Here is a 25,627-nt window from a genome sequence, read left to right as displayed (position 1 = left end):
TCACCACAATTCATTAACAATTTGATTCATTTGTCAAGCTTCGCTAAAGCTGAACTTTACGCTGTGCAAATTTACTTTTTCTCTATGAAGAAATCCTTTAATGACAGTGATTCTAGTGAAATTAAGTGATTGTGGTCAAAACCTTTGCCATCTTTAAAAGTGGTGCAACTAGTCCTTTGCTTTAACAAATTTACACATTTAATCTATTTTTAAAAAAAGGATGGGAATACACCAAGTGTTGAAAAAAGGTGACAGCAGGGATAATGTATTCAAATATTCAGGTTTGTAAAAGAAATAATTTAATAGTTTAGGAAATACTGTCAGCAACTAGTTAGCTTAGCACAGCATAAAGAACAAAGGTGGTGAAAAAACCCCAGCTCAGATATCTAAATCATTACAAAATCCAGCTATCAGCACCAAAAGTCACTAATTAACATATTATGGCTTGTTTGTGTAAAACAGAAATATTATAATATGGCAATAGGTAGAGCCATTGCAGCTGCCACATCTTGCATCCAGTCTTTGTGCCAAGCTAAGCAGCAGTCGTAGCTTCATTTTTACCACTCAGACATAATGACAGTATCAATCTTACTGACACCATGCCAACAATGAAAATATGTTCTGCAATATTCAGCTTCTTTAAAGCTTATCTACAGTCTTACAGATTAATTAGATCAACCTCTCAACCCACTCAAATATGTCCCCACCTGGTGCTACAATGATACCCAGTCTAACACTATGAAAAAGGTGGCATGTTAGTAAAAGCCACAGGTGTTTAGAAAACCACTAACACAAACACACAATGGGAACAAAGCCAGTGTCATGCAAGCCAGAAATGAAATGCTGCACATATTAATTAATGGCTATTTATCAGCTGGCACTCCATCTTGAACTTGTGTCTTTTAATTCAGTCTCTGTCTCCGTCTTTGAGAGTGTGCCCAAATGTATATATTTTAGCTGGAGACAAAAGAATGACTGGCATGCAGCAGTGCTCCAGTCACAATCTTTAGATATGGTAATCAACCTCTCCTTCTCTATAAGCACTGGCTTATCAAGCACACAGACACACAAAGACACAGAGTGAGACGCATACACACATGCACGTTGTTCCAGCCACAACCAAACAACACAAACAAAAAGCCCTTTTTGATAAAAGCCACCAGCCTAAACACTCGCTCTATTCTCCTCTCACCATCATAACGCTCTACACTCATTCATACTCGCTTTTTTCTCTTTGTGGCTGACTTGTCCCGATGTATTGGAGGCTTTATGTCAGGCCTATTGTGGCTGGCTAAGAAGCAGTGCACAGATAGCATCTGCTAGTTAGAGGAGGAGGAGGGGGGAAGGGGGACACGGGCAAGGGACACAGGGGGAGATGATATGAACATGGTGTAAGGCTTCTAGAGTTTATCTGTGATATGAAAGGCTCTCAAAAACAAAAACTCACAAGCAATCTGATAGAGGCAATGACGTGAAAGAAGAGAGGGATCAAATAAGTCTTTAAACGTTAAATGTTTCCATGTGACTGAGTCAAATAATATTAGCTCTGAAGATGTGTAGCCTTATAGAACAGGAACAAATCTGTGTCAGAAGTCAGAATCACATCGGGGCCAATTATATCCCTCTGGCTGAACTCTGATCATTAAACAAGTACATGAGCTTAATTAGGACATCATCGTGGCTGACATCCAGTTACAATCCTCCCCTTTATGAATGAGCATGGCAAGTATTTACCCAACAGTGGGTAAATACTCCTATTTTTGTAACAGCGGGGGCTTACTGTTTAGCTCCAAAATACAATCAGCAAATCACAGAAGCATGGTCAATCAATGCCCGTAAAAAGAACAATATCTATCTCTATATTGATAATAAGGAGGTTGCAAGCAAGAGGGTAAGGAAGATAGCAGGTAAGGGAACAATAAGACCAAAGGATGAGATTCAAAATAAGGGAAAGGAAAATGAAAAATACTGAATAGTTAAATAGACAGAGGAAATGGTCGGTGGAGGCAATGGAAATTAAAAAAAAGTGTTGCCAAAAAAACATAAAGGATGAGAAAAACAAATGAGACTAACTAGAAAAAAGAGATAAGACATAAAGAAAACTGGCAAAGGCAAAAACCACTAAAGCAGTACATGAGGGAGGAAAGACTGGCCATCAGACCCACTTATGCACTTTATTACATATACAACATCAAGAAACGCTCACACATAAACACATGGAGCACACAAGCTTACCACGTGCTAAAACCCTAAAAATGCAACCCTCCCACACACACACAGACTGGAATGGCCTGCGTTGTTTTAATTGGTTTCTAAGGGCTAGCTGTGATGCTCTTCCTGTCCCCTAGGAGATGGCAGGCAGGAGATGATGGATGATGGAGGGCCAGGCAGCATCCAAGGCCAGTACCAGGACACTGCTGTGCTACACTGGGACACAGTGGCATACAGAGTGTGTGTGTGTGTGTGTGTGTGTGTGTGTGTGTGTGTGTGTGTGTGTGTGTGTGTGTCCCTATCCATGTGGCTTTGAATGCAATTTTGAGAATATAATACAGACTACCTAAGTTGTAGCTTACTTTATTTTTGATTTGGAGGCTTCTGAGAATGTGTGGGCACCATTGTGAGTCTTGCTGGCTTGTGTGAGTGTTTGCGCGGGCTCAAAGACACACACACACACACACGGGGAGTATTTGCTTGCTTGGAAGGAAGTACTAATTAATCTTTGTGCACAATGTCAGTGCACAAAAACACAGCACAATAAAAATAGCACTTCATCAGCTTAACAGCCAAATTCTTACAATGTCTAAAATCATCATTTAGTACCTAAAACATTAATTGCTGCATTTGGAGAGAAGTACTAGGTGCCAAAGCTGTTAGTGGCACAGTAGCCACACTGCACACTACTGAAAAATATCAAATGGACAATAGCCCACTCAGAAATAACACTAAATAAGTTAAACACTTGCTGCTCTGACAGCTCTTACTGTGTGTACGTTGTGCACACATGTGTGTCTCCAGTGGTGTTTCCTCCCCAGCTGAACACACATTCCCTGGTCCAAATGAAATTAGTGGTTAATCCACCAGCTATTGGCCACACAGCAGCTAGCATGCTGCATAAATGAACAAAGCAGGCTGAATCAGGCAAAAAGAAAAAAAAAGATGAAACAGGGAAAAGGGGATTTGACCAAATGGTTGCTAAGAAGTGGAATATTCAATTTGTGTGGCCAATGTGATGCACTTTGGGGGGGGGAAAAGATAAAATGGCAGATGAAAAAGGAGAGATTTTCTTTGTCATCTGCAGATGTTCTTTTGGCGTTAAATGTCAAACTGTAAATGTCAAAGGTGGAGAAGAGAGGTGAGGCCAGCGGCGCAGCTTGGTGATAACGCTTCCCCCAGTGTCTCTTTCTTCTCCGCTTCTTCTTTGTCTCTTCTTCTGCATTCTCAAACTTGCAGCGCGTCTCTTCTCCTGCTGCTTTTTGAAGCTCTTTGCCAGCTTTTTGACTGCCACCAACATCTTGCCCAAGGGCAGGATTTACCCCTACATATGCATGCAACGGCACATACTTGTGAGCACAACCCCCCTACCACCTCCCGTTTCTCTCCCGCAAGCACGCACACACAACCCAGTTGCCTCTGTATGCTTGTTTCAAAGAGATAACTGAAACGAGCACGAAGAGCGAGGGAGCATTAGCAAACGGTTTTATCTATGTGCCAGAGCTCCAATTAACCAGTATCTTCATTACACATTCAAAGAGACGAACCCATGTCACACAGGAAATGGACTGAGGGCTTCAGTCACACAAGTCAACATCAATGAAATGAGCGTGGATTTTAAACATATATTTCACACTCATTTAAATTGAAGAATTTAGATGATTCTTCAGCTTATTTGAGATACATTTAAAGGAAGAAATGCTTGGCTGAAAGTTTGAATCACTGTTGGAGACACAGTAAAAACGGAAGAAGACAGAAGACAGACTGACGAGAGGGCTGAATGTCAGGACGCGTCTCACACAGCAGTGCATTGCTTTCAAACTGCACTGTGTGTGTGCACTAGTCCCAGTGGTGAGCTGTAGGAACTGTGACCCAGGTCGCACTCAGACGAGGACCACCGCCACGGTTACTAGTGGCAACAGATGGTTACGCTATGGTGTTTAGACGCCTCGGCTCTGCCAGCCTGTCAGATGAACACATGCACATGTGCACGCACATATTCAGCACCCGTGGCGGGACACAATTAACGCACTACCACATCCTCGGCTTCTTTGTCTCTCTCCAGACAACCACCCTCTCCGACTCTTCATTTAGGTGCATGTGTGTGTCTGTGTGCGCTTCTGTGTGAAGCCGTCGTCTCTGATCTCGTCACTGTGTTCAGTCTTGGAGTGTGTGAACTGCCTCCTCCTTGCCAGCCCATCTGTGTTGCTGTTGCAGTCTTAGTGTTGGCTTCTAAGTTGTCTATCCTCTCTGCTGTCTGCCCTCCTAGGATGTCCCCCTCACTCTCCGGGGCCAAACAATGACACTGAGCAGGAAGAGTTTTCAAATCTCCTCTTTTGAAAAATTTGCTTTTACTAATGATCTGGCTTGGATTCTTGTAGAAAAAACACACAAGAGGCAATCATAGCCTGCTTACAAGTAACATACTGTAATGTGAAGCCTCTCTTCTCAGACCCCTGAGTTGTTTGCAGTGAGTTGCTAGGTCATGAACAGCCAAACAGCAGCGTGAGTGTGTGCTTTAGCAATGCTTAGAGAAGCCTATTCTCTTTACCTTGAATTTAGCTGTTCCATGCAATGTTGTTTTTAAAGTGGGCTAATGATGAATGTGGACACTTTATGATTCACATTCTTTGCTCAAACAGCTTTCATTCAAAGGGGTTTTTGAAATGGTGTGATATAATGAGCTGAGAAATTACAAAAAAAGAAACTATTTCTGCTTTATTTTTCTCTTCAATTTTGTAGTATCCATCAAAGAGAATATTTCTGTTGTGCACAGTCCACTCTGCATGTAGTTATTATATGTCTGGATATAGGGGTCTGTGTGTATGTGTGGGTACATTTGCACAACAAGACATGTACCATCTGTTATCTTGGAATCATGCTTAACTGCAATACAATATGTGTAAGCATGTGTCATTATTATCAAGCCTTACCTTGGTGATCTTGGGGTGAGCACAGCGGCTGTTTCCTGTTGTGGCATGCATCCAGGTGCTCTCTGGGGGAGTACACTCCTGTCTCAGGGAGCACTTCTTTTCCCCAACGCACCAGCCGCACTCAAACCTGGGGTTTGCCTTCAAACACATCCCACAGCTATCCCTCAGTGCATAGCACTTATACAGGTGAGCTGAAGAGAAGGAGGGAGAAATGAAGCCTTATGAAATTATTACTGTTGAACTGAGGATACCAAGTGAATAAAACATCCAGTCAATATAATATGTTAGAAATGACAGGGTGTTAGGTCTAATTGTTGAATGTTGCCATTGTGTTTCTTAAATTTGTACAGTCTTAGTTCAAGCAGTATTATCAAAGCTATTCCTTTGATCCTGAGCACCTCTAACCACTTTGTGTTGGGGGAGGTTTTATAGCAGATACATCCTATCTGGAAGATCTACTTCCTTTGATGTAAGCTTCCTGCGTTTACGACCCTTTGGTCAGCCGGAGGACACACACACACACACACACCTGCATGCATATACATACAGTGCCTTGTCTTTGTAACCAAAGGGGGTTGCGAGGGGAGGTGTTTTGTAAACTATTGTTTGAAGTTTGTCAATAAAAGCCAGCGAGAGGAGGCCCTCATCGGGGTCACTTCCATGCTGGACATAGACGAGGCCTCCCTTGCGCAAGTAATCGATCGATCGCTGACTGTCTTGTTTTCATTCATGATGAATAAGTCTCTAGAATTAGCGGGGTTTGTGGGAACAGACCCAACACAGGGTGTGCTAGCGGTTAGCACTGTGGCCTCAAAGACATCAAAGAAGGTACTGTGTTTGGACCTGCTGCCCAGCTGGAACCTCTCTGTGGAGTTTGCATATTCTCCTTGTTTGTATAAGTCCTTGCACCAGTCTCTTATGTTGCTGCTTATCAGCTGGATTGTAACTCCCTCCAGTCAAAGACTATCTTATTTTCAGACTGAAATAAGCAGATAAGAAACCTGACAGTTTTCTTTTGAATGAAATTGAATTGCTTTATTTTCACTTCCTCAGCTTTATCATAAAATTTCAAAACTTCTTCAGTGTCACTGAGCCAAAGTTGAGTTAAGGCCCGATTTCCCAAAGGCCCGAGGAACAGAAGAGTAAATCTTTCCTCTCTCTTTCTCTGCTATTCCTTCCCCAAATCCCATTGGTCACGGAGCAGCTTTAAAGAAACCCTATACCAATTACTGGCTGCTAAACGACTCGTCTTTAATTACATTAACCTATCAGTATTTAAGATGAGTGAGCATCAGTTGCACTCTACTAGATGATTATCATGACTGAGAAATAGAGAGGTGGCTGGCAGAGAAGGGAGAAGGAGGACGAGAGCCATATTTAGGCTGTAGGTCACTGCCTGATGTTACATTTGAGATAACACACAATGCACAAAGTGATGAGCCCCACTCAAAGTAAGACTACAATACTACAGACACGCCTTTGTTCACATGGTACAAACACATGTAGACCAGTTACAGCGCTCATACTGAGAAATATCTGACATTTAAGACTACAACAGCTTGCTTGGCTCAATTAGACTACAAAGAGTGATCAATAAACAGCACAGACAAATGGCAATAATCACTAACTTACAAACATGTAAGACATAACGGCAAATTCTGGCAGTAAATACTACATACAAAATACCTGTTACTTGTTGTGTTCTTAAACATTAATGAGTAACAACCAGGAGCAGAGTATGCTACTCCCTCTGTTGTACAAAACTCAATGTGCATGTCATCCACAGACTATATCGAACTGGCGATGATGTTACTTTACCTCACAGCAGGGGAATAATGTTACATCCCCCACTGTGCTTTACAACCCACAATAATTACGAAGACAGCATTATAAAGACTTTTACCAGTAATTATATCCAACAGACATGATCTCATTGTCTTCTCCCACAGTGGTGCACTGAGAATGTATATGAGTTTAATTATTACCCCCCAAGGTTCCTGGATGAGGTGTGGTTTCACATTAAATCAAATATAATGCACTCAAATACCGTTTAAAGAAATATATACGTCTTCTATGCACCATCACATTAAAATAACACAAGTCAAGCTACACACGGATGCCTACAACACTAAAGACATTAACAAAGAGGAAAATGCAACAATATGAATACAAAACATGGTAAAAATCTGGTTAAAATGCAAAGAGTTATGTGTAATTGTATATTAGTGGGTGTAAAGTTAAGACTAAGTGTAGCAGTCTTTTGCACCTTGACTCATGACGCTTGCCAATTTCTGCTTTGTTCAAATGGCACAATTTGCAAACAAAGCAGAAATTAGCCTCATTGCTCTACAACATGCACATACTGTACATCCTAAATGTGGCTCAATAGACTGAAATTTAAAACATTTAGAGAGAGAAAATATCAATTACATTGATCCCTTTGACACTGGTTGCTACCCATTAGCCATGACAAAAGAGTCTCGTGGGGTAAAACCTGAGCCTTGACGGACGTAATTATTATTCAATATATGCATTAGTGAATACAAATGACCAAAACTAGAATATGTGAACTCTCTGGCATTGACAGAGGATTTGAGCACATTCCTTGGGTGCAGTGTTTAACTGTGTGCTAACAAAAGAGAAAAAGCAAACAGTTTAATAATGTGACTGTTTTGACAAATACACACACAGTTATCTTGATACTGTTCTCAAATATGTACCTGTGTAAGATTGTGTCAAAATGTAACAGTATCTAGGGTAACTTAAAACAGCTAACCAACTAAAAACACCCACCCACTAATGCATCCATCTGGGTTCTGGTGGGGGTGGAGCCTATCCCAGCTGTCATAGGGTGAGAGGTAGCTGTGGACAGGTTACGAGTCTGTTGCAGGCACCCAGTGCATTCACAGCTACGGCCAATTTAGAACCACCAATTAACCTAACATCCATGTCTTTGGACTATGGGAGGAAGCCACTCAATAATCTCTCAATAGGCCAGCAATGGCTGCTTTTTGACTGTAGTATATGGGGGTAATGTACCATTAATGAAGCAGAAAAGATGATTGGGTGATTATTACAAAACTGACACACAGCATAGCTTTATAAAGAGAGCTGATTAGAGTTATAAATATAAATGTTAAGGTAAAAAAACAAACAAATGTTGTACGTCACTGCAGGACACTGAATTCCTTCCCGGTTTTTAAGACAAATCTAACTCATTCAACCACATTCAGTTCCTACCATAAGTAAAGCTCACCAGTGAATGACACCACACTTACTCACCTTTAATGTTATAGGGGTTGTCAATGACAAAGTTTCCGTTCCAAACTACAGACAGGTCGACAGGCAGGTCGCTGATGTCATTACCCTCATAATTATACTGAAATATAAAACAAAGAGAACGAGATTAAAATTCATACTCATCCATTCAACATTTTTCTTACATCAGAAAACATTCCATCTTTCAATGAAATTCTTTCAATAAATTCTTAAGAGCGAGAAAGAAAAAAAACACAGCTAATACCAAGAGCAAACTCAGTTAAGCTAGTGGTTGGTAGTAATGTCATACCCTGCGGTGCTCACACAGTTGAAGGGCCATAAAAATGAATGATGAGAGACAGGCTATATTGTGATTTTTACACACGGCACATCCGCCGCTGCCTGGCAGAGCGCAGAGTTGATTAAGAGATTGGAATCCCCATCACTGTATGACTCATTCCATTCCAGTGATGAATGAAACGCATAATATATCTCTGACAATAATATTCTCATCTAATTTCATTTTTGCATCCTGAACTAATAAGAGTTGAAATGTAATTGACTCATCGTTGGCATAATCAGTTTTACGGAATTGCTTTAAATGAGACAACAAGCTTCAAAAGCGGTGATGTGATGGCGGCGTGTTAACTGAACGGGTAACGGAGAAAAGAGCTCCTGTGAGTCCCTGCCCAAACTCCCAACTTATAAATTATCAATGACAATTATCACCAGCAAATAAAATGCAGCTTTAGAAATTACATCGCCTCCCCAATAACCCCTGCTGATGTGAGGTAAATACAACATCTTCATCAAGAACTTCACAGACTTCACCGAGACAGGTTTTACATTATTAACGTCTCTTTCCTTAGCTGTATTTCAGATGACATAAAGCGGACACTATATGACGAGATCTGTGTGTTGTCTGTAGCAATGTTGAGGTGATGGCTGGTGAGACTTCAGATAATGACCTAATGGTGCCCAGCCCCTCTCACTACCTCTGGTATGGTCAGTATCTCCAATAGCCTCTGGGTGAGAGATAGCAGGACTTTTCTCTTCTAGTAGAGTGGTGATAAAATCCAATGTGAAAGCCCCAAGCTCGGGGCTATGAGCCCTCAAAGATTGAATCTAGCTACAACTTTGCCACTATGTGATATCACCCACTCCACTGTGATACTGTGAGATTTATCCTGACATCTGTAATAATAGTGAATTTGAATATATTTGAGGGGGGAAAAGACTAAAAAATGTGCACTGAGAAGATAAGAAAATGAGAGGACACAGCAATGTCACAATGTGTGAATGGCTGATTAATTCTTTCATCACTTTTTTTTGTGATTGGATGATTTACATTTAGCGGGCCCTGAAGGCTGAGACGCTGATATCCGAATAAAGAAAGACGTCTCCATGCATCTCAGAAAAAATACCACTTTGCTCTTAGAGCTGATTTTAAAGGCAAATTCTTTCAAAATGTGTTTTCAGGCAAATTTTTGCACTCTAATTTATTTAGCAGCCGTGAACTACTGAAACTTTTACTTGAGCAACTCTACCTGGAAGCTGGCCTACAGAACACTGAAAAAAAAACTTTTACAGTCTCACTGTAGATATAGCAAGCTCTGAATTTAGACAGCGCTATTGCATTACAACTAGATTATTAAGCCAAAACATTAACCTTGGCACAGCACAAAATGATAAGGTAGGGTGTGAAAAGCAAAGTGGATGGGCAAACAGAAAAGAAAAAACAGCCAAATGATAGAAGACGTGAAAATACTTGGAATTTGTGATCAAAAGCTCAGAAGTGGAGTGAAAACAACAAAAAGACGGTGAAAAGAAAGGATGACAAAGTGGGTAAGGAGAGGGGGTATAGAGCAGGTAATGCAGCAGAAAGGGTGAAAGAGAAATAGCGAGGGCAAGATGGATAGAGAGAGGTGATTGTGTGTTATTCTGTGGACACCATTCATTTACACATGGAATAAGAGGCCGGGGCTGGGCTGTAAGCGCCTGAGCTGGTGGGGGCTAAAGTGAAATTGGCATTTTCAATTTGTTCTCTGACATGTCTGCCTCGGTCTTTTCACACATTCCTCTGCCTCTCCTTCTCCTGCAATCCTCCTTCCCACCCCTCCTTTTTCTCTTTCCCTTTCCCTCTCATTATTCCTTCCCTATACCTCTTTACAAACCTCTTCCCCTATCAATCTTAGCTTGACTTTCTCTCATCTGCCTCAACCCCCCAAAAAAGTCCACAGTCAAACAAGGAAATATGAACCAGATTCCTTATCACATATACCAAACATTCCCAGAAAAACACATGTGCACACTGTACTATAAATACATGTCCGGCACATGGGACTCCTTCCAGTGAAGGATGGCGGCAAATTCATCAAAGACTGATCACATGGTCTGTACAGGAAGTAAAATATGATGAATAAAAACACATGCAAACACAGGAAGATAGGGCACAGCAAAAACACATTTTGGACATCAGCTATTATTTCTCTTCTGAAGTTTGACCATATGAACTTCTTCAATCTCTCCCTCCCTCCTTCCTCATCGCTCCACCACTAGACCACCCAGTCTGCCTGGGAACAAGAGCACTTCTTCACTTGGTAAAGATGGAGAGAACGTGTGAGTGTGTTTGAGTGTATATCTGCATGCGAGACAATAAGGAGAAAAAAGGAAGTGCACAGGGACACTGCACTGTGAACATGTGCAAAGAGTGAAAAAGCATCAAAGCATCGCAGCGAGAAGGAGATAAAGAGGCAAAAAAGAGGCAGGAAACACAAGACATCTGGAATAAAGCTGAGACATAAAAGGTAGAGATGCAAGTGGGAGAAAGATGGTGAGAGTGGAGAAGGCGGCTGTTATCCAGCCAAGGTCAGCTTTGTATTTGGAAATTGCTCAAGCTGATGAAGGGGTTCGAAAATGATCAACCGCTCTCTGAACAGTCAGTTGTGTTTACACTAAGCAGCAGGTGGGTTTCTCATAATCTGTAACACGACACGAAGGTTGTTAAATTGAAGCAGTCAAAATCAAAATGGCAAATAAACAAAATTAAACACCGTAGTCCCTTTACGGTTATCCTGAATGCTTTATTTTGTAGAGATTAACAGGGAATACCGCTATCTAAATAAACCTGAATGAAATTAAGCTGAACACACACAAACACAGAGAAAGGAACTCACTGCAATACCTACATGATAAAGAATAACCAAATAAAAACAAATAACCAAAATTTCAATTACTTGAATACCAGTCCATTTCTTTCCAAACCATTTAAAAGACAAAAACATATCTATACATGCATCAGGACAGAAGACTAGCTTTAGTTAAGGACAAGAGACCAAGGTGCCATTTATTTCTGCCCTTGCTTCTCTGCTGAACAGCAAATTCTAAGAGAAGGCCTTTTTCTTCTTTGACCATATTACCAATTTTACTCAATAGAGTAACATATTTTAGATGTATATCAACCACTTAACACTGATTTTTACCATGGCAAGTTGTCTACCTCAAAACGTGCACCACAAGTACACACCAATAAAACACCAAAGCGATCTAGCCTCTGTTTTTTGTTGTTTTAAATCTATGATATAAGAATTTGTCCATGCCTGTATATTCATCCATTTATAACACAAACATGCATATTTAGTTAGGGAGGAGAGTGTATGTGCATGTATGTGTGTTAAATGGGCAGCAGAGAGTGGGGGAGCCATTGGAAAGGTTAGGTTATTATCCAGAGCTCATCTTCTCTCATTGCACCAAGGGCTTATTAAACTTTTATACTGAACCACCACTGTTGCACAACACAGCGTTCAGGGAATACACACATGCGCCTTGGACAGGGTTTACTCACACCATACAGCAAATTCCAATATGAAAATTAAACACTAAGAAATAATTCTAAAAAACAAAGTCACATTGAAAAATGGAACCACAAAATCACTACATTTTGCAAAGAGGGCACTCCAGAGAGAAAATTAGGGATGCAGAATATTTACAATGAAACAGCAGATGACAGAAACAGGAAAGGGAGATTCCATGAAGGAAACAAGAATATGCAGTGACAACAAATAAGCCAGTGTAACAAAAAAACCAAAAAAAAACCCCAAACAAAATGGAATGACTTTTAAAAAGGGGGGTGGGGGGGGGGGGGCATTAAGGACAATAGAGAGACTACCCTACAAGAGGCTCTCAGCAACAAAATACAGATTCAAAGTCCGGCACTGTAGCTGGACATTTGTCACTATAAACTAAAGAATGGGAGGCAGGTGTAGATGAATGAAGGTAGGGTGAAGACTGAAAGTAAGGCAGGTAACAATGGGTAAATTCTATGAGAGCCACAGCCTTGTAATTGGTCATTTTGAAGGTGTGCTAAAAAAAAAAAAAAAAAATATCCCTTTTGCCCAGGGCAGGCCCATGCCTGGGATATGTATGTAATATGTAGATTACCCTCTTCTTCTGTTCACAGATTTCTCAAGGTGATCCAAAAAAACATTAGTTGACATAACATGACCTTCAACCTACATCATTCTAGTTCTGACATATTCCACAGTGAAGTAAAGTGAAATGTGTTTTGCCAGCCTAGATAAGACTCGGCATACAGTGGATGTCCAAGTCTTGTCGTACACACCATCAGTCTTTTATATACACACAACTTCTGGGCAGATATAGCTTCCTTATCAAGGATCAAGTGGTAATCCGTCTTATAGTTTTGTGTTTGTGTGTATGAGCGTGCATGTGTGCACGTGTACGGTCAAGCGACAGAGAATCAGCCCCTGCTCATAATAGGAGCCTGTTAGCCAGTGCTAATCGCTAATGCTAACAGGATTGGAGCATGGCTGGACCCAGTTCCCCAGCTTATCTCCAGCACAGACACAATAACGCACATATGTGCATACCCGTTTGCACACATACTTCCTTCAATGATGGAAAGAAAAAGAGAGGGGTGGAGGGGAGAAAAATGCTGGGTTGAGGGAAAAATAATGCTGCCATAGTCGATGTTTCTTATTTTTCAGCCTATGCATTAAGCTAGTGTAAGCTTGCTAAAGTTCTCCCAGGACAAAAGGCTGATTTTTGGTAGTTGGCAGAAACGTGCAGATTTTCAGTGGCGTCACACTTTTTCTCCTCCCTCAACTTAATGCCATTCTTCTGGTGGCCACTAACTAACTTCTCTGCCAAATAACACATATGTATGTATATGCTGGTCCCATAATGAGGAAATACAGACCACATTTTGCATTGACTCAGTAACTCCAGTAGTTTGCCATCACTAAGAGCACTCTCCATGACATTAACAAATCTAACAACAAATATGCAACAAACAGAAGACATTAACTGGCATTAAATGACAAACTTTGTTTTTATGCAGCCCTTTATTACAAAAAGCAAACAAAATAACATTTAAAGTTTTACAGTCTCGTCCACTGGGAATTTTTCAAAATGAAGTCAGCATGGCTTGCACATGCTCTCAGTCTTTATTACAAATAAGGTGATGCTGCAACTTAACTTAATGGTTTAATTAATCACAGGATTTCCAGGAAGATTTACCAATTTCTAGTATTATATTTAATCAAAGACTTTAATCTCTTACAGAATGACTTGCATATAACAAGATGCTATTACTGACAATATGTTTATGTTGCTTTAACTGCACAGGCTCATTCTGTGCACATCCATATTTGTAGAACGATAAATATTCTAATAAAAGGTAGGCATCTTTTGAATGTCTACAAGGAGAAGAAAACTGATTCTTCTATGGCAGCATACTGTGATCAGAAGGTGTTTGACATGTATGGCCACACTTCAGACAGTCACATGGAAAGAAGTGTGCAAATGCTCTCTAAGAGATCTGAAAGTAAGGCCAGGTCTTTTCTCTGGCTTGACCTCCTGATGGTCTCTATTCTCACCAGGGTAATGGCAAGAGAGCCTTGCTATAACAATCCCTTCAGCTTTTCAGATGTCTCTTCAAATAATCATTTAGAAAAAGTGCAGCGCTGCTACGAGACAAAGAATATGTGGAGTAAAGGTTACAAATTGCAGAGATGCAGGGAGACGGAGAGAAATGAGAAATAGATAAGGAAAGTGGGGTGGAGAAGTTGGCATATGCAGATAGCTGTGCTGCAGTTAATTCTTATTTATCCAGGACAGCAGCGTGGGAGCTGTGCTCTTCACCTGTCAGAAAGGAGGAGAGCAAGTGAGCCAGCAACAGGACAGAGATGAAGAGGAAAATGAGGGAGACACACACAGTATGTGAGAGGGAGGTAAAAGAGGGGCGCTGCTGGAGAGCACAAGAATGCAGGAGAGGAAGAAAAAAAAAAAAGAGCACACTATAGGAAGGTCATTGTCTGTTCTTTCTCTCACTTTGAGCTGCTTTAAAAGAAGATGGGTCAGCGAGCAGTCAGATAAATGCCAAATAAGCACAGATGAGCAAACACACAAGATCTTCTTTAAATATCACAAACTTAAACAGATATGTACACAAGTAATTTGAGCTATAGTAGGAAATCACATGATCAAGACTCATGTTTCTCCCAGCTATAAGATCTACTAAGACAAATACATTAACTTTAAACAACATTGTAAGAGATCAGATCAGTCTGGGCTGCCACATGATGATAATCTTTCATCTGCAGCTATCCACAGTGAAACCCAGTGAATGTCTACTGCTTTTTCCCCAAATCCATCCCCACACAATACACACAGAATGTGCAAGCCAATTAAAACAGTGTCAGTGTGTGCTGTGGCTGAGTGCAGTGGCAGGTCTAGTGTTTATATCTCATTAAGCTGAGCTAGGCCATGCCAGGCCAGACTGTACTCTGCTCTGCTGCACCAACCCTCCACCCAACAGCACCGAGGCCCTCATTAGCCTTGTCCTGCTACCTTTAGCACTATGTGTGTATGAATATATGCGCATGTTATAGTGCATTTATATTTTAATTTTTTTTTAATGTGCAATTTAGCATTTTTAGTTTTACTGTTAATTATATAAAGAGAGCCCAATTCCCATAAAAAGTCAAGAGAGTTTAGTTTGTATTCGCTTCAGCCCCCTCTCTCTCTCTTTCTTACAAACACACACACACATCACGGGGTGTGTGACACCATTAGACCAGTGTGGTTTGTGTTAACCGCTCTCCCTGCAGACATGTTTGGCCTCTTCTCTAGACCTCTGTTTGCTCAGTCTATCCATTCATTCATCTATTTATCCATCTTTCTTGTCTGCCATACTTCTCTCATTTCCCATCGGAAGCCAGCAGACAATTTGTCCTCTCCTCAAACTCTCTCACAGTACAGTCTCAATGCACCCTTCTTCTTTCACTTCTCCTCCTCCTCATCCATCTTGCACACTGCTCTCTAACTCCCTTTTTCCTGGAAGCTCTGCCGAGAAACTTCCCTTTTGTGTCTTTTCCGAACCCGCTCTTCTTTGTTTTCCCCAACACAATCTTCTCCAAATCAGTATGGTTGCTTTCTTCTGCTCTCTTCCTGTATAAGTGAGCTCATATGTGCATACACATACACAGTGATACAGGAGCACTGGTCTCCACTGCCCAGCAGCAATTCATCATCATTTTATCTCCCTTAATTGGATGCCATCAGGACCCCTGATACTTCGCATCTCTACTTTAACAAACAGCTGCTCTCTATACACAGAAGCGAAGCACACAGACACACACCCTATCCCAAACTAGATTTTCTCCTCCTGCCCCCATGTCTGCTTTTTTTCTCCACTGGTGAAGGACTGGGAGAAAGAGGGTGATAGAGTGGCCGAGCTGTTTATCAGACAGAAGGTAATGGTGTAAGGCCCGCTCTGATATTATCTGTCCTCTCATTCCTGCCCTCCGGGGAGAAACAAGGAAGAAGGATAAAGAGGGAACTGAGGGTAGGAAAATGGAGACGCACAAATGGACAAAAGGCTAAGAACACATGAAGATAAAAGAACAGAAACAAAAAGTCTTGAACAGTTTGACTCTCCTCTCTCACCCACACCCTTCGAACGATGTCCAGCTGCGCTACATCAGCCTGTCTGACCCAAGACTGCAGTCATTTGTGTGTGAAAGAATTGTGTGTACATGTGTTTGTTGCTCCAACGACCCCTCTGGCACTATGAGCACAACTTCCCAGCCCACAGCTCAGCATCCTATTGGCCTTTGTACCTTAACCGAAGCCCCTGATTGGATCACACACAAGGAAGCTGTCTGGACCGGGTCAGAAAACCGGAAGGCACCAATGTAGACACCAGCTTGTTGGTTTGGTCGCTGCTGACCGGAGTTAACTGCTACCATAAGGCATAGCGGATGGCTCTGTATGTGTCAGTAGTAATGTGGGCTTGTTTGGCACTAATAAATACGAATAGGGCACTTTTTTCTTCTTATAAAATGATCAGCGTTTTTCTCCAATTAACTTGCAAATGGACTTCTGACAATCTGCCATTTCACCAACTTTCACAGGTTCCAAAAGAATAAATGCTGAATTACTTTTGGCTATGTACCCAACTTCAAAAGTGAAAAATGCAAAGTGTGTGAGCCATTCCTTTCACAATATAAACATTATGGAGGCTTAACACAGCAAAAATTAGAGCTCTGAGCAGCGTTTTTAAACCCTTACTCTAAATGCATGACTCTTCAAAGTCTTAACACCATGAAGACAAAGGCTTGTTTCATGTCCCCTCTTGCAAAAGAAAATCATTTTCCAATATTGCATTCTTTCTCTGGTCCTATGATATGCTTGCTCTTTCCCCGTTGGGATCAGCTGGTATGTACAGTAACCTTATACAGAAATACCACAGCACCAATATTTTCTCCCATGAGCAGATATGGAAAGTCAATACCCAACAAGGTTAGCATAGAGCTGAAGTTACACTATCATATATCATGTCTGCCGCATATACAGTTGGTTATTGACAGCCTCCTGTTAGGGGATACAACGCAAGAGCATTGAGTTATTATGGTCACTGTGAGAGCAGTAAGGTATGGGAAACTAAAGTTTAAACATTATCCGACTGTGGATGTCTTGAATATCCTGTGGGTAGTTATTTCTTTCGGATAGTCTGATGATATTGTATAAAAGAAAGGAGAATGAGTTTTGGCCTCAGGAGACACTTTTGAGCTGATTTTCTCTCTTACAGCTTCTCATCTCGTTCTCCCCCCTCTGTTCTTTTCAATAACACTCTGCCTCTCACTTTTCTCCATTCATCTCACCTGAAATTGTCGACTACGCACCAATTTCCCTAGTCCACGTTGCCTTCTTCGATATTCTTTTTTTGGCCGTTTCCACTGATTTGTAGTTTTACTACTCTTTTTATCCTTTCTCCTTTCATCGACTTCTGTGCATACATCCATTTCCCACCTCCATGTATACTGTCCACTCTGTACTTCCCCTTCACTTTATAGAAATTCTCAGCACACATCTCATCTCAGCCCTGATCTTCACCTTTTCTAAATAATGTGTCTCATTTGGCACATGCTGTGGATCTCAAACAAAAAGCTATATTGTGGATTATGCAGCCCCTGTGTTTATCACACTGATCAGCAAGTGTAATGCCCCTTACAGTCTTCTGCTGGAACTGCACATCCAAACACACTCATGAATAGCTACCCGGGAATCCGTAGCCTAAGGAACAGAGAAGCATGCAGATGTGCACACATGAAGAGACACTGATCAACCCCTATCCTCACAGCTGTATGCCTGTAAGCTGAGGCAGCAGTGTGTACACAGTATAACAGATAAAGTCTATTTCTACTGCAGAATCATTCATGATTTATTGAGTTGGTTCTGAACACTGTCAAAGTAAGAACAAACATGGAGGGGTGCATGCAGAAAGTAGAGATATAAAGGTCTATAAATAGATAAACTAATATTTAAGACCTGCTTCTTCCAAAATGCTGCTCCAGAGCTATAATAAGACTCTCAAAGTAATAATTCATGACACATAATTAAACTCTTAATCTTGAGCCAGTATGAATTATGCCCTAACTGCAAGTTCATGCAGCTGGCACCTTTTTCATACTCTGAAACTAAATACAGATGCATGCAGACTAGATGAACACGCTACATCGATATCTGGCTGTACAGTCAAGATGCCACTGCTATTTGCTAACAGGGGCTAAGTGTTGACAGTCTTGCGCTAATTACTGCTAGCATGTCTGCTTTGTGGACATCAAATGGAGAAATTCAGCTTTTGGCTGAGGCTAGGCTTTGCTGTTGATTAACACTGGCCTTGCAGCTACAATAAACAGTCAATAAACAAGCATCTCTGTGGAGAGACAAGCCTTGCGCTAGGTAATTAGCCCTGCCTTCACAAACAACTGGCTAGCGTGTGCCAACACCTAAAGACTGTCCGTCGATACAGACAGAATCAAACACTGTGCTAGCCGTCACAGCGGCTACACATCAAGCTATACAGCTAAACAGAGACTACTGCTACCCTGTACTCCAAATGTGTCTGCCAGGGTCTGAATTCCTGTGGTAATCTCTGCCTATTATGACCAGTTGCTGCTTATTGAGAAGTGAGTAAGTGCTAAATCTTATTAGGCAGAGACATCCTGAGGTTTCTACTGTCTCTGAATCTATTTTCTTCCAAGTATGTTATTGTGGCAGCTAAACATCCTCATGTAAAACTAAATTAACAGCAGCAGCTCTAATGGCATCGTATATCTCAGGATGGAATCAGACACGAACAGAAACAAGCAGCAAAAGTGAACTTATGAGAGACGAGGGAGATGGAGTGAGAAAAGTAGGGAAGAGCAGGAAGAAGAAAGACTGACAGACAGTGGGAGGAAGAGAGGCAGGGAGAAAGATGGGCTCTACAGACACATAGAGGAAGGGAGAGGGAGAGGTATAGAGTCGAGGTGTAAACATGATCAATCCGCTCCCAACTAGCTTCAGAGACAGACTTCCTCTTCACATTTTCAGCCTCAGTGAAGCGCGACGCTAGCTACCTCTTATCTGTCATGCTAGTTTGAAGCCTCACAAACACACACACACACACACACACACACACACATATATATAAAAATATAAACGCACAACCACATTTCAACACATTGGACAGGCATGGGCCTACACGCAGAAACACTTCAACCTACCAGCAAACCCTCTACACTTATTAAAAACTTCTGCAAAGAAACAAAATACTTCTTTAGACTGCTTTAATCTGGCGGACACCAACCACCCAACCACTCATCCCTATCAGACAAAGCCGTGAATACATTTAAAAATAAATAAATAAATAACAGAAGCATTGAAAAACAAAAACAAAAAAAAAAAACCCACTATGGCTGACCATCGTACCTGATCAATAATTTATATATTATACATCAGCCATGACAATCTGTTATGATTTGGACCAGAACAGGAAATGCCTCATTATAAATTTGTATTAATTCAAATGTAAACACTTGCCATCACAATATCTAATTGCTAACTATCAATTCAATAGTATTACATCATTTATTTTGATCAAGACTATGCTAGTGTCCAAGTAATGCACGACATCTATCAGGACAATGAGCACATTAGTGTCTAGATAGCCATTACCTGTAGGAGGCCATTATTTAACCTTGGCCGAGTCAATGCCCGCACTGGGAGCATGATTTAGATACCTAGTTGCATTGATTAGGTCAAAAGTAACAGTGCTTAATGGTTATCCTTCTACTCTGTGTGCAGTTCTTGCCCTGTTCAGTGTTCAGGAATTTTGGCTGCTTTTATTTTACCAGTGCCTGAGAGAAATCCTCCCCCCCTTCAAACTATTAGTGTACATCACAACACCTGCTTTGTTTTTCACCATTAACATCGCTTCATTCAGCTGGATTGCATAAAATAAATACATTCAATCTCTTCATACTAACCGGAGTTTTCTGGCACTGGATGGAGGTGCTGTTGAATCGCAGTGCAGGCACATTGTGGATCTCCCCCTGGATGTGGAAGACGCACTCATAGTTTCTCTGTCCAGACTGGGGCTGGGGCAGGTTCTTTGCAGCTAAGGTGATTGGCTTTGTCACCCCGACAGGGATGTAGATCTGGGTTGACGGCAGAATCTGAGGGCAATCCTGTGAAAAACAAATGTGGGAAAAATAAATGTTTAACTTTTATACCCAAGACAAGACCGTTATAGAATAAAGAGAGTCAGATTATTCCACAAAGTCAGAAAGGCATGCAAACAAGAAGTGAATAACAGCAAGATAAGAGCTGGGATGATGAAATATATCATTTGTTTTGCTGTTAACAGCTGAAGAGGGAAGAAGGCCGAGGCTTGCGTACTGCATTTGACTTCATGCCAGATTTGCCATAACACACTCTAGTCTAGAGTCGGGCTGTGATGCACCGTTCGCATGTGCTGTATGCTTGTGCAACACTCCCGCTGGCCTTGCACCAGATTAATGCTGTACAACAACGTTAGAGCAAAAAAGCTTTTCGTCTATAGCTCATAAACTATTATCTACCAAGTAAAATTACTTGCATCACAATGGTATAACATTGTTTTGGCACGAGGATACGCTGCAGCGTATTATATCCATGTGTGGAATGGAGTAATGAGCTCATGAACTTGTGTTGAGCCTGTCTGTGTGAGTGTGTGCGCACCCTCTCACAGTGATATTGGCCAGAGCTGAATGTCTTGTTTGGATCATCTGGAAGTAGCCCATCCACTGGCTTACATCACTGCAGTACACAACCCCGGAGGGTGTGTGTGCGCGTGTGTGTGTGTCCTTGCATAGATGTGTAAGACAAATAGCTTTCTCAATATGCAATTTGACTAATTAAGTATGGTCGCATGTGTTTGCTGAACAAGAAGTATATCGGGCAGTCTGCTCAGTATGTAGTGTTCCCTAGATATGCATTTGTGCATGTGCTGGAAGAAATGAAGTCATTAGAGTGTTCATGCCACAATCTGGCACTGATGCAGATCTTGTCAACAGTTAGAATGAGAGCCAGAGAAAGAGAGAGCAGGAGGGTGGGTGACAGATCCTAAAAAACATGAGTTAAAACTTGGGTGGAACCATCCCACCCCGTACTCTGCCTCTTGAGCCAAAAGGATAATAAACCAGATCAGTGCTGACAAATCACATATTTTACAACCTGGAGACACTGTAAAGTAACTCAAATTATAAGAGACATGTGCAGATAGAGAATGCAAACTGGACTTCTTTCATAAGGATAAAAGGCCCTAAAACAATAGATTAAGATTCAGAGTGTTCCTCTAAAAGTATCCATTTTAGATTTCATAGTCCCAGCAAGATAGTGCAGCTCTACAGAGCAACACACTCAGGCTGACAAGTCCAAAGGCAAGAATAAGATACACTAAGGGAAAAGGAAAGGAAAGCACTGACCAGATCCTTGTAAAATATTCACCATACACAGCCTCTCCTTCACTTCTTGTTGCTCCTTTAAGCAGATAGCTGGCTCACTGTCAGTGATTTTTTTCTTTCCCCTCCTCTAGCTGTAGCTATTGTACATTAGAAGCTACAGCATGTCCCCAGGGCCTGAACACAATGCTGGAGTTTGTTCATTAGCCTGCTTAGCCCTGGCCTTGTGTGTCTGATCACACACAAACACATGCACAACACATAATGAGAGAGGGGAATACTATAGTAGGAAGAAGCGGGTTGCTGAAGACCTGATGTATAATCAACTAGGAAGAAGGCGGCGGGTGTGGGGAAGATTGGTGTGCAGGGAAAATGGATGGTGTAGAAGGAGGGAGTGAAGTAGGGAATGGAGGAAAGAAAAGGCAGAGGAAAGAAAGGAGGGGAAAGATTGTTGAGAAGAAGAGAAATAAATGAAGGAAACAGCAAGAGATTTAGACAAAAAAGGAAAACTTAAGGCAGAGGAACCAGTTTAACTGGGGAGCGAGCAACAGGAAAAGAAAGCTATCCAAGTTGTAAGAGAAGCAAAGGAAAAAAGGAAAGGAGAAAAAAAGGATATGAAGACTGAATAAAGAGGGATCAAAAGCAAATAAAAAGAAAAATAATAAAAGCATCAGGAAATGACAAATATTCAGGTAGAAGGCCTGAATCCCTCTGCATCACTTCGATCTCTTTATCATACATTCATTCAGCATCATCCACACCATGTACCCAAGCCCCCTGACAATGTCCTACTTAATTAACTGCCTAGAGTATCTGAAAACACTTGAAAATTGATGGAAGGGTAGAGACTGAGCGAGGGGGAGAAAGAGGAGAGAGATGATGCAGTTTGAAGTCTGCTTCAGAGGGAAAAAAAGGGCTCATGTCAAAAGCCGTGGGCTTGCATTGTCCAAGGCGCCACAAGAGAGAAGAGGAAAGGTTTCAGTATCCTGCTGTTAAAGCTAACTAGTAGAAGCCAGTGTGTTAGAAGCTAACATAGCCTGTAGGACAAGCTGCAGCTAGCCAATGTTTTATTTATCCGTCTATTGAATTTGTGTCAGCTGAGCCTGTCGTTTTTTCTACCAGTCGCCGTTATACTGCCCTTTTGCTTCTTTCAGTCTTCTGTATTAAATTCTAATAAAAAGCAATTTTCATTATTTAACAGGTTAAATAAAATATTACAATAATAATAATAATACACAACTGTTTTCCTCTTTGGGCATTTCTCAAGAGTGTCAATGCAGAAAAATAGAAGAAAATTCAAGTAAGTACTTTGTTCAAATACAAGCTGATACTGCTTTCGAGACACAATGGAAAGGAGTTCCGGGAGAAAAAGAGAAAGGAGGTAGAAGGCAGGAAAAACAGGACATTGTGGGAGAGAGAGCAGGATAGAGGAGAAAGTGCTCTGCAAGGAAAAACTATTCCATCAGTTTTTGTGACAGGTGCCAAAACAGTTCAAAGCTTGCATTAGGGCTACAAAGTGCAGGGTGCACCGAAACAATATTTCACTGGGGGGGATTCGTTTGAAGCTGAAAGAGATCCTTTTTTTCCTTTATTTCCTTCCTTTTCCTGACTTCTCACCTTTCAATTCATCTGTGAAGGCGGATCCAGTGGCTTTATTGGCCAGATATGACATGTAAAAAAATGTGCATGTATCTGCAGTTTTTTTGTACCTACCTGCGTACATATTTTATTTTGCATTTGCACATTTTATTCAATAGATGATCGAAGGCTGATTTGAGTTCGTCTTTACACATAAATGCTTCACACCAGGAACTCTGTTTGCACAGAACAGCAGCTCGCTTCATCATAAGGATCACTTAATCTCACTGTAGTGTAACCACGGTAAAGTCGCATGCGCCCGTGAAGTGGAAAAGATGCCTGAAGGAATGCACGCCACAGATGGTTTCTCCAAACGAGAACACAGCACAAAAACATCTGCTCAATCTTAAGATTTTGATAACTGTCTTTGCATTCTGACATCTTTATAAGTATTTTTAAAATCAACAGATGTAGATAGTGTAACAGAAAACCCCTTTGCCGAATTTAACTCTTTTCTTCTGACTGTACTAATTATGACAATGTCAAATCCTCCCACACTGACTGGACTATGCTCTAGGAGCATGTACATGTACCTGTTTTTTGAGAATAACAACGAGTGTTGATGTTGCAAAGTGTGTGTTTTGTGATGGCTGAAGTCCAAGTCTGCAGCTTCTGTCAAAGTAGCCAGAGGGCTTTCCTCACCTCTTTGTATTTGTTTTCCCTCAAAGGCCCCTGTTAGCTTTGCTGCCTGAGGCTAGTCCCGCCGCTCTTTTACAGTAAAGGAATATATAATTATATAGACTGTAATATTTAATTTAATTGTATTTAATAAAGACGGGGTCATTAAAAAAATGCTACTGCAGAAGTAAGTTTTGACTTAAAGTACTCAAAGGGGAACAACTGCCATTCCAGTTCCAGCTCAATCTAATAAATTCCTTCATTTTCAGTGTGCTCTGATATTTACCACGCTACGTCTACCACACCAAATGAGAAAATATACGAGAAAAAAAATTAATAAAACCAGTGTTCGGCAGGGAAAGGAGATAATCTCTTCTTGCAGGTGAGCAAAACACCTTTTAACATCCGCCAAGAGCAGATAATGAGACAGTCGGCAGGAAAGTGCGCATGTCTGTGTGTTCATGCAGATATGTTGAAGGTGAGAGATTAAAATCAAGACTTCGACGGGGTGGTGTGAAAGGAGAGAAAAAGAAAGCGTGTGCAGAGTGGGAGGATGAAGGCAAAAGTCGGTGTGCGGCGCTATATAAATAAATAACTGTATTAAAAAGCCAAAAGAGTTCTGAAGGCTGTGGCATAGCCTGACAAGATATAAATTAATAAAGCTCCAAAAACACTGCGCATATGTAATGAGGTGGATGTCTGGTCGTTTTTTTAAAGCCCCCCCCTAGTCTCTCTTAGCCCCCACCCCCCTGCATCCATCCATAATTAATTAGCTGCCTCTGTGATGTGGGGACTATAGATCAGGGAGGAGAAAAAATAACACGCTAAATTATGAAGTAAAGTGATATGGGGAACCCGGGGGAGAGATGAGATGGCATAGAGGGTCTAGGGGGGCACACTGGTACAATAACAGGGACAGTGTGTATGTGTGCATGCAAGTGTGTCCGTGTGTGTCATTCACAGGGGGGCAGACAAAAGGGTATATGGAGAGTGTTGGACGCCCACCCCCCCCGCCGGCTGTCGACATGGCCCCCAGGGTTATTGACAGAGGTCTCACATCGCAAACCAAAGAACTGTCTGCAGCCTTGAACTTCAGAGTCCCGTTTATCCTTTAGTTCAATCCACTATACATTAATAAATAGCACTGGGTGGATCACACATTTTAGCAGTGTGAAACGTGCACCATTAAAACTGAAGGTTAACATCTTTAACAAGTAACCTTTGTTGAGGGCCACCCACTTCAGTCAACTAATACATAATGCTGAATAATTAAAACATAAACCACAGTCACATTGTTATATCATCAGTTTAACTGTTTTTGCAGCTGGAATTTCAGCATTTTAATATCTGTGATCATATACGGCCATACAGCATCGTTATGTTTCAGAAAAATAAATACCCAGACACAAAACAGAACACAGGTGGTAAAATTAAACCTTAACAGTGCAGCACGATGACACCAACTCAACAACAGAATCAACTACAAAATATTCTATGGGTGGAAATGTTTTTAAAATGCTTTATCAGTGGTAAGGTTACGTGATAACAGTACTATAATATGCTGCGGTGGTTAGTGATTAGACTACATTGTTCTTTTCATTTACATGATTTGTTTAATGCTTATTAACTAATCATTTAAAGACATACGAATGGTTTTCAGGTTTAAGAAACAGCTTTTTA

The 25,627-nt window shown here is 41.2% G+C and overlaps 1 protein-coding gene across 5 annotated transcripts in view; it reads right to left on the bottom strand.

Moving 5' to 3' along the window:
- plxna1b (plexin A1b) overlaps positions 1-25,627 on the bottom strand; it is a 176,727-nt gene that overhangs the window by 35,239 nt on the left and 115,861 nt on the right. For all 5 annotated transcript variants that reach the window (XM_013269156.2, XM_005469287.3, XM_013269158.2 and 2 more), the window contains exons 10-12: positions 20,237-20,437; positions 8,427-8,523; positions 5,145-5,335 (exon numbers count right to left, since the gene is read on the bottom strand). In XM_013269156.2, coding sequence (XP_013124610.1) covers positions 5,145-5,335; positions 8,427-8,523; positions 20,237-20,437 — 489 coding nt within the window. The remainder of the gene's footprint in view (positions 1-5,144; positions 5,336-8,426; positions 8,524-20,236; positions 20,438-25,627) is intronic.

This window comes from Oreochromis niloticus, linkage group LG5 (assembly GCF_001858045.2).
Source record: "Oreochromis niloticus isolate F11D_XX linkage group LG5, O_niloticus_UMD_NMBU, whole genome shotgun sequence".
In the NCBI taxonomy this organism is placed as follows: domain Eukaryota; kingdom Metazoa; phylum Chordata; class Actinopteri; order Cichliformes; family Cichlidae; genus Oreochromis; species Oreochromis niloticus.
Note: the sequence above shows the minus strand (reverse complement) of the source record. Positions and strands in the feature narration are given on the sequence as shown.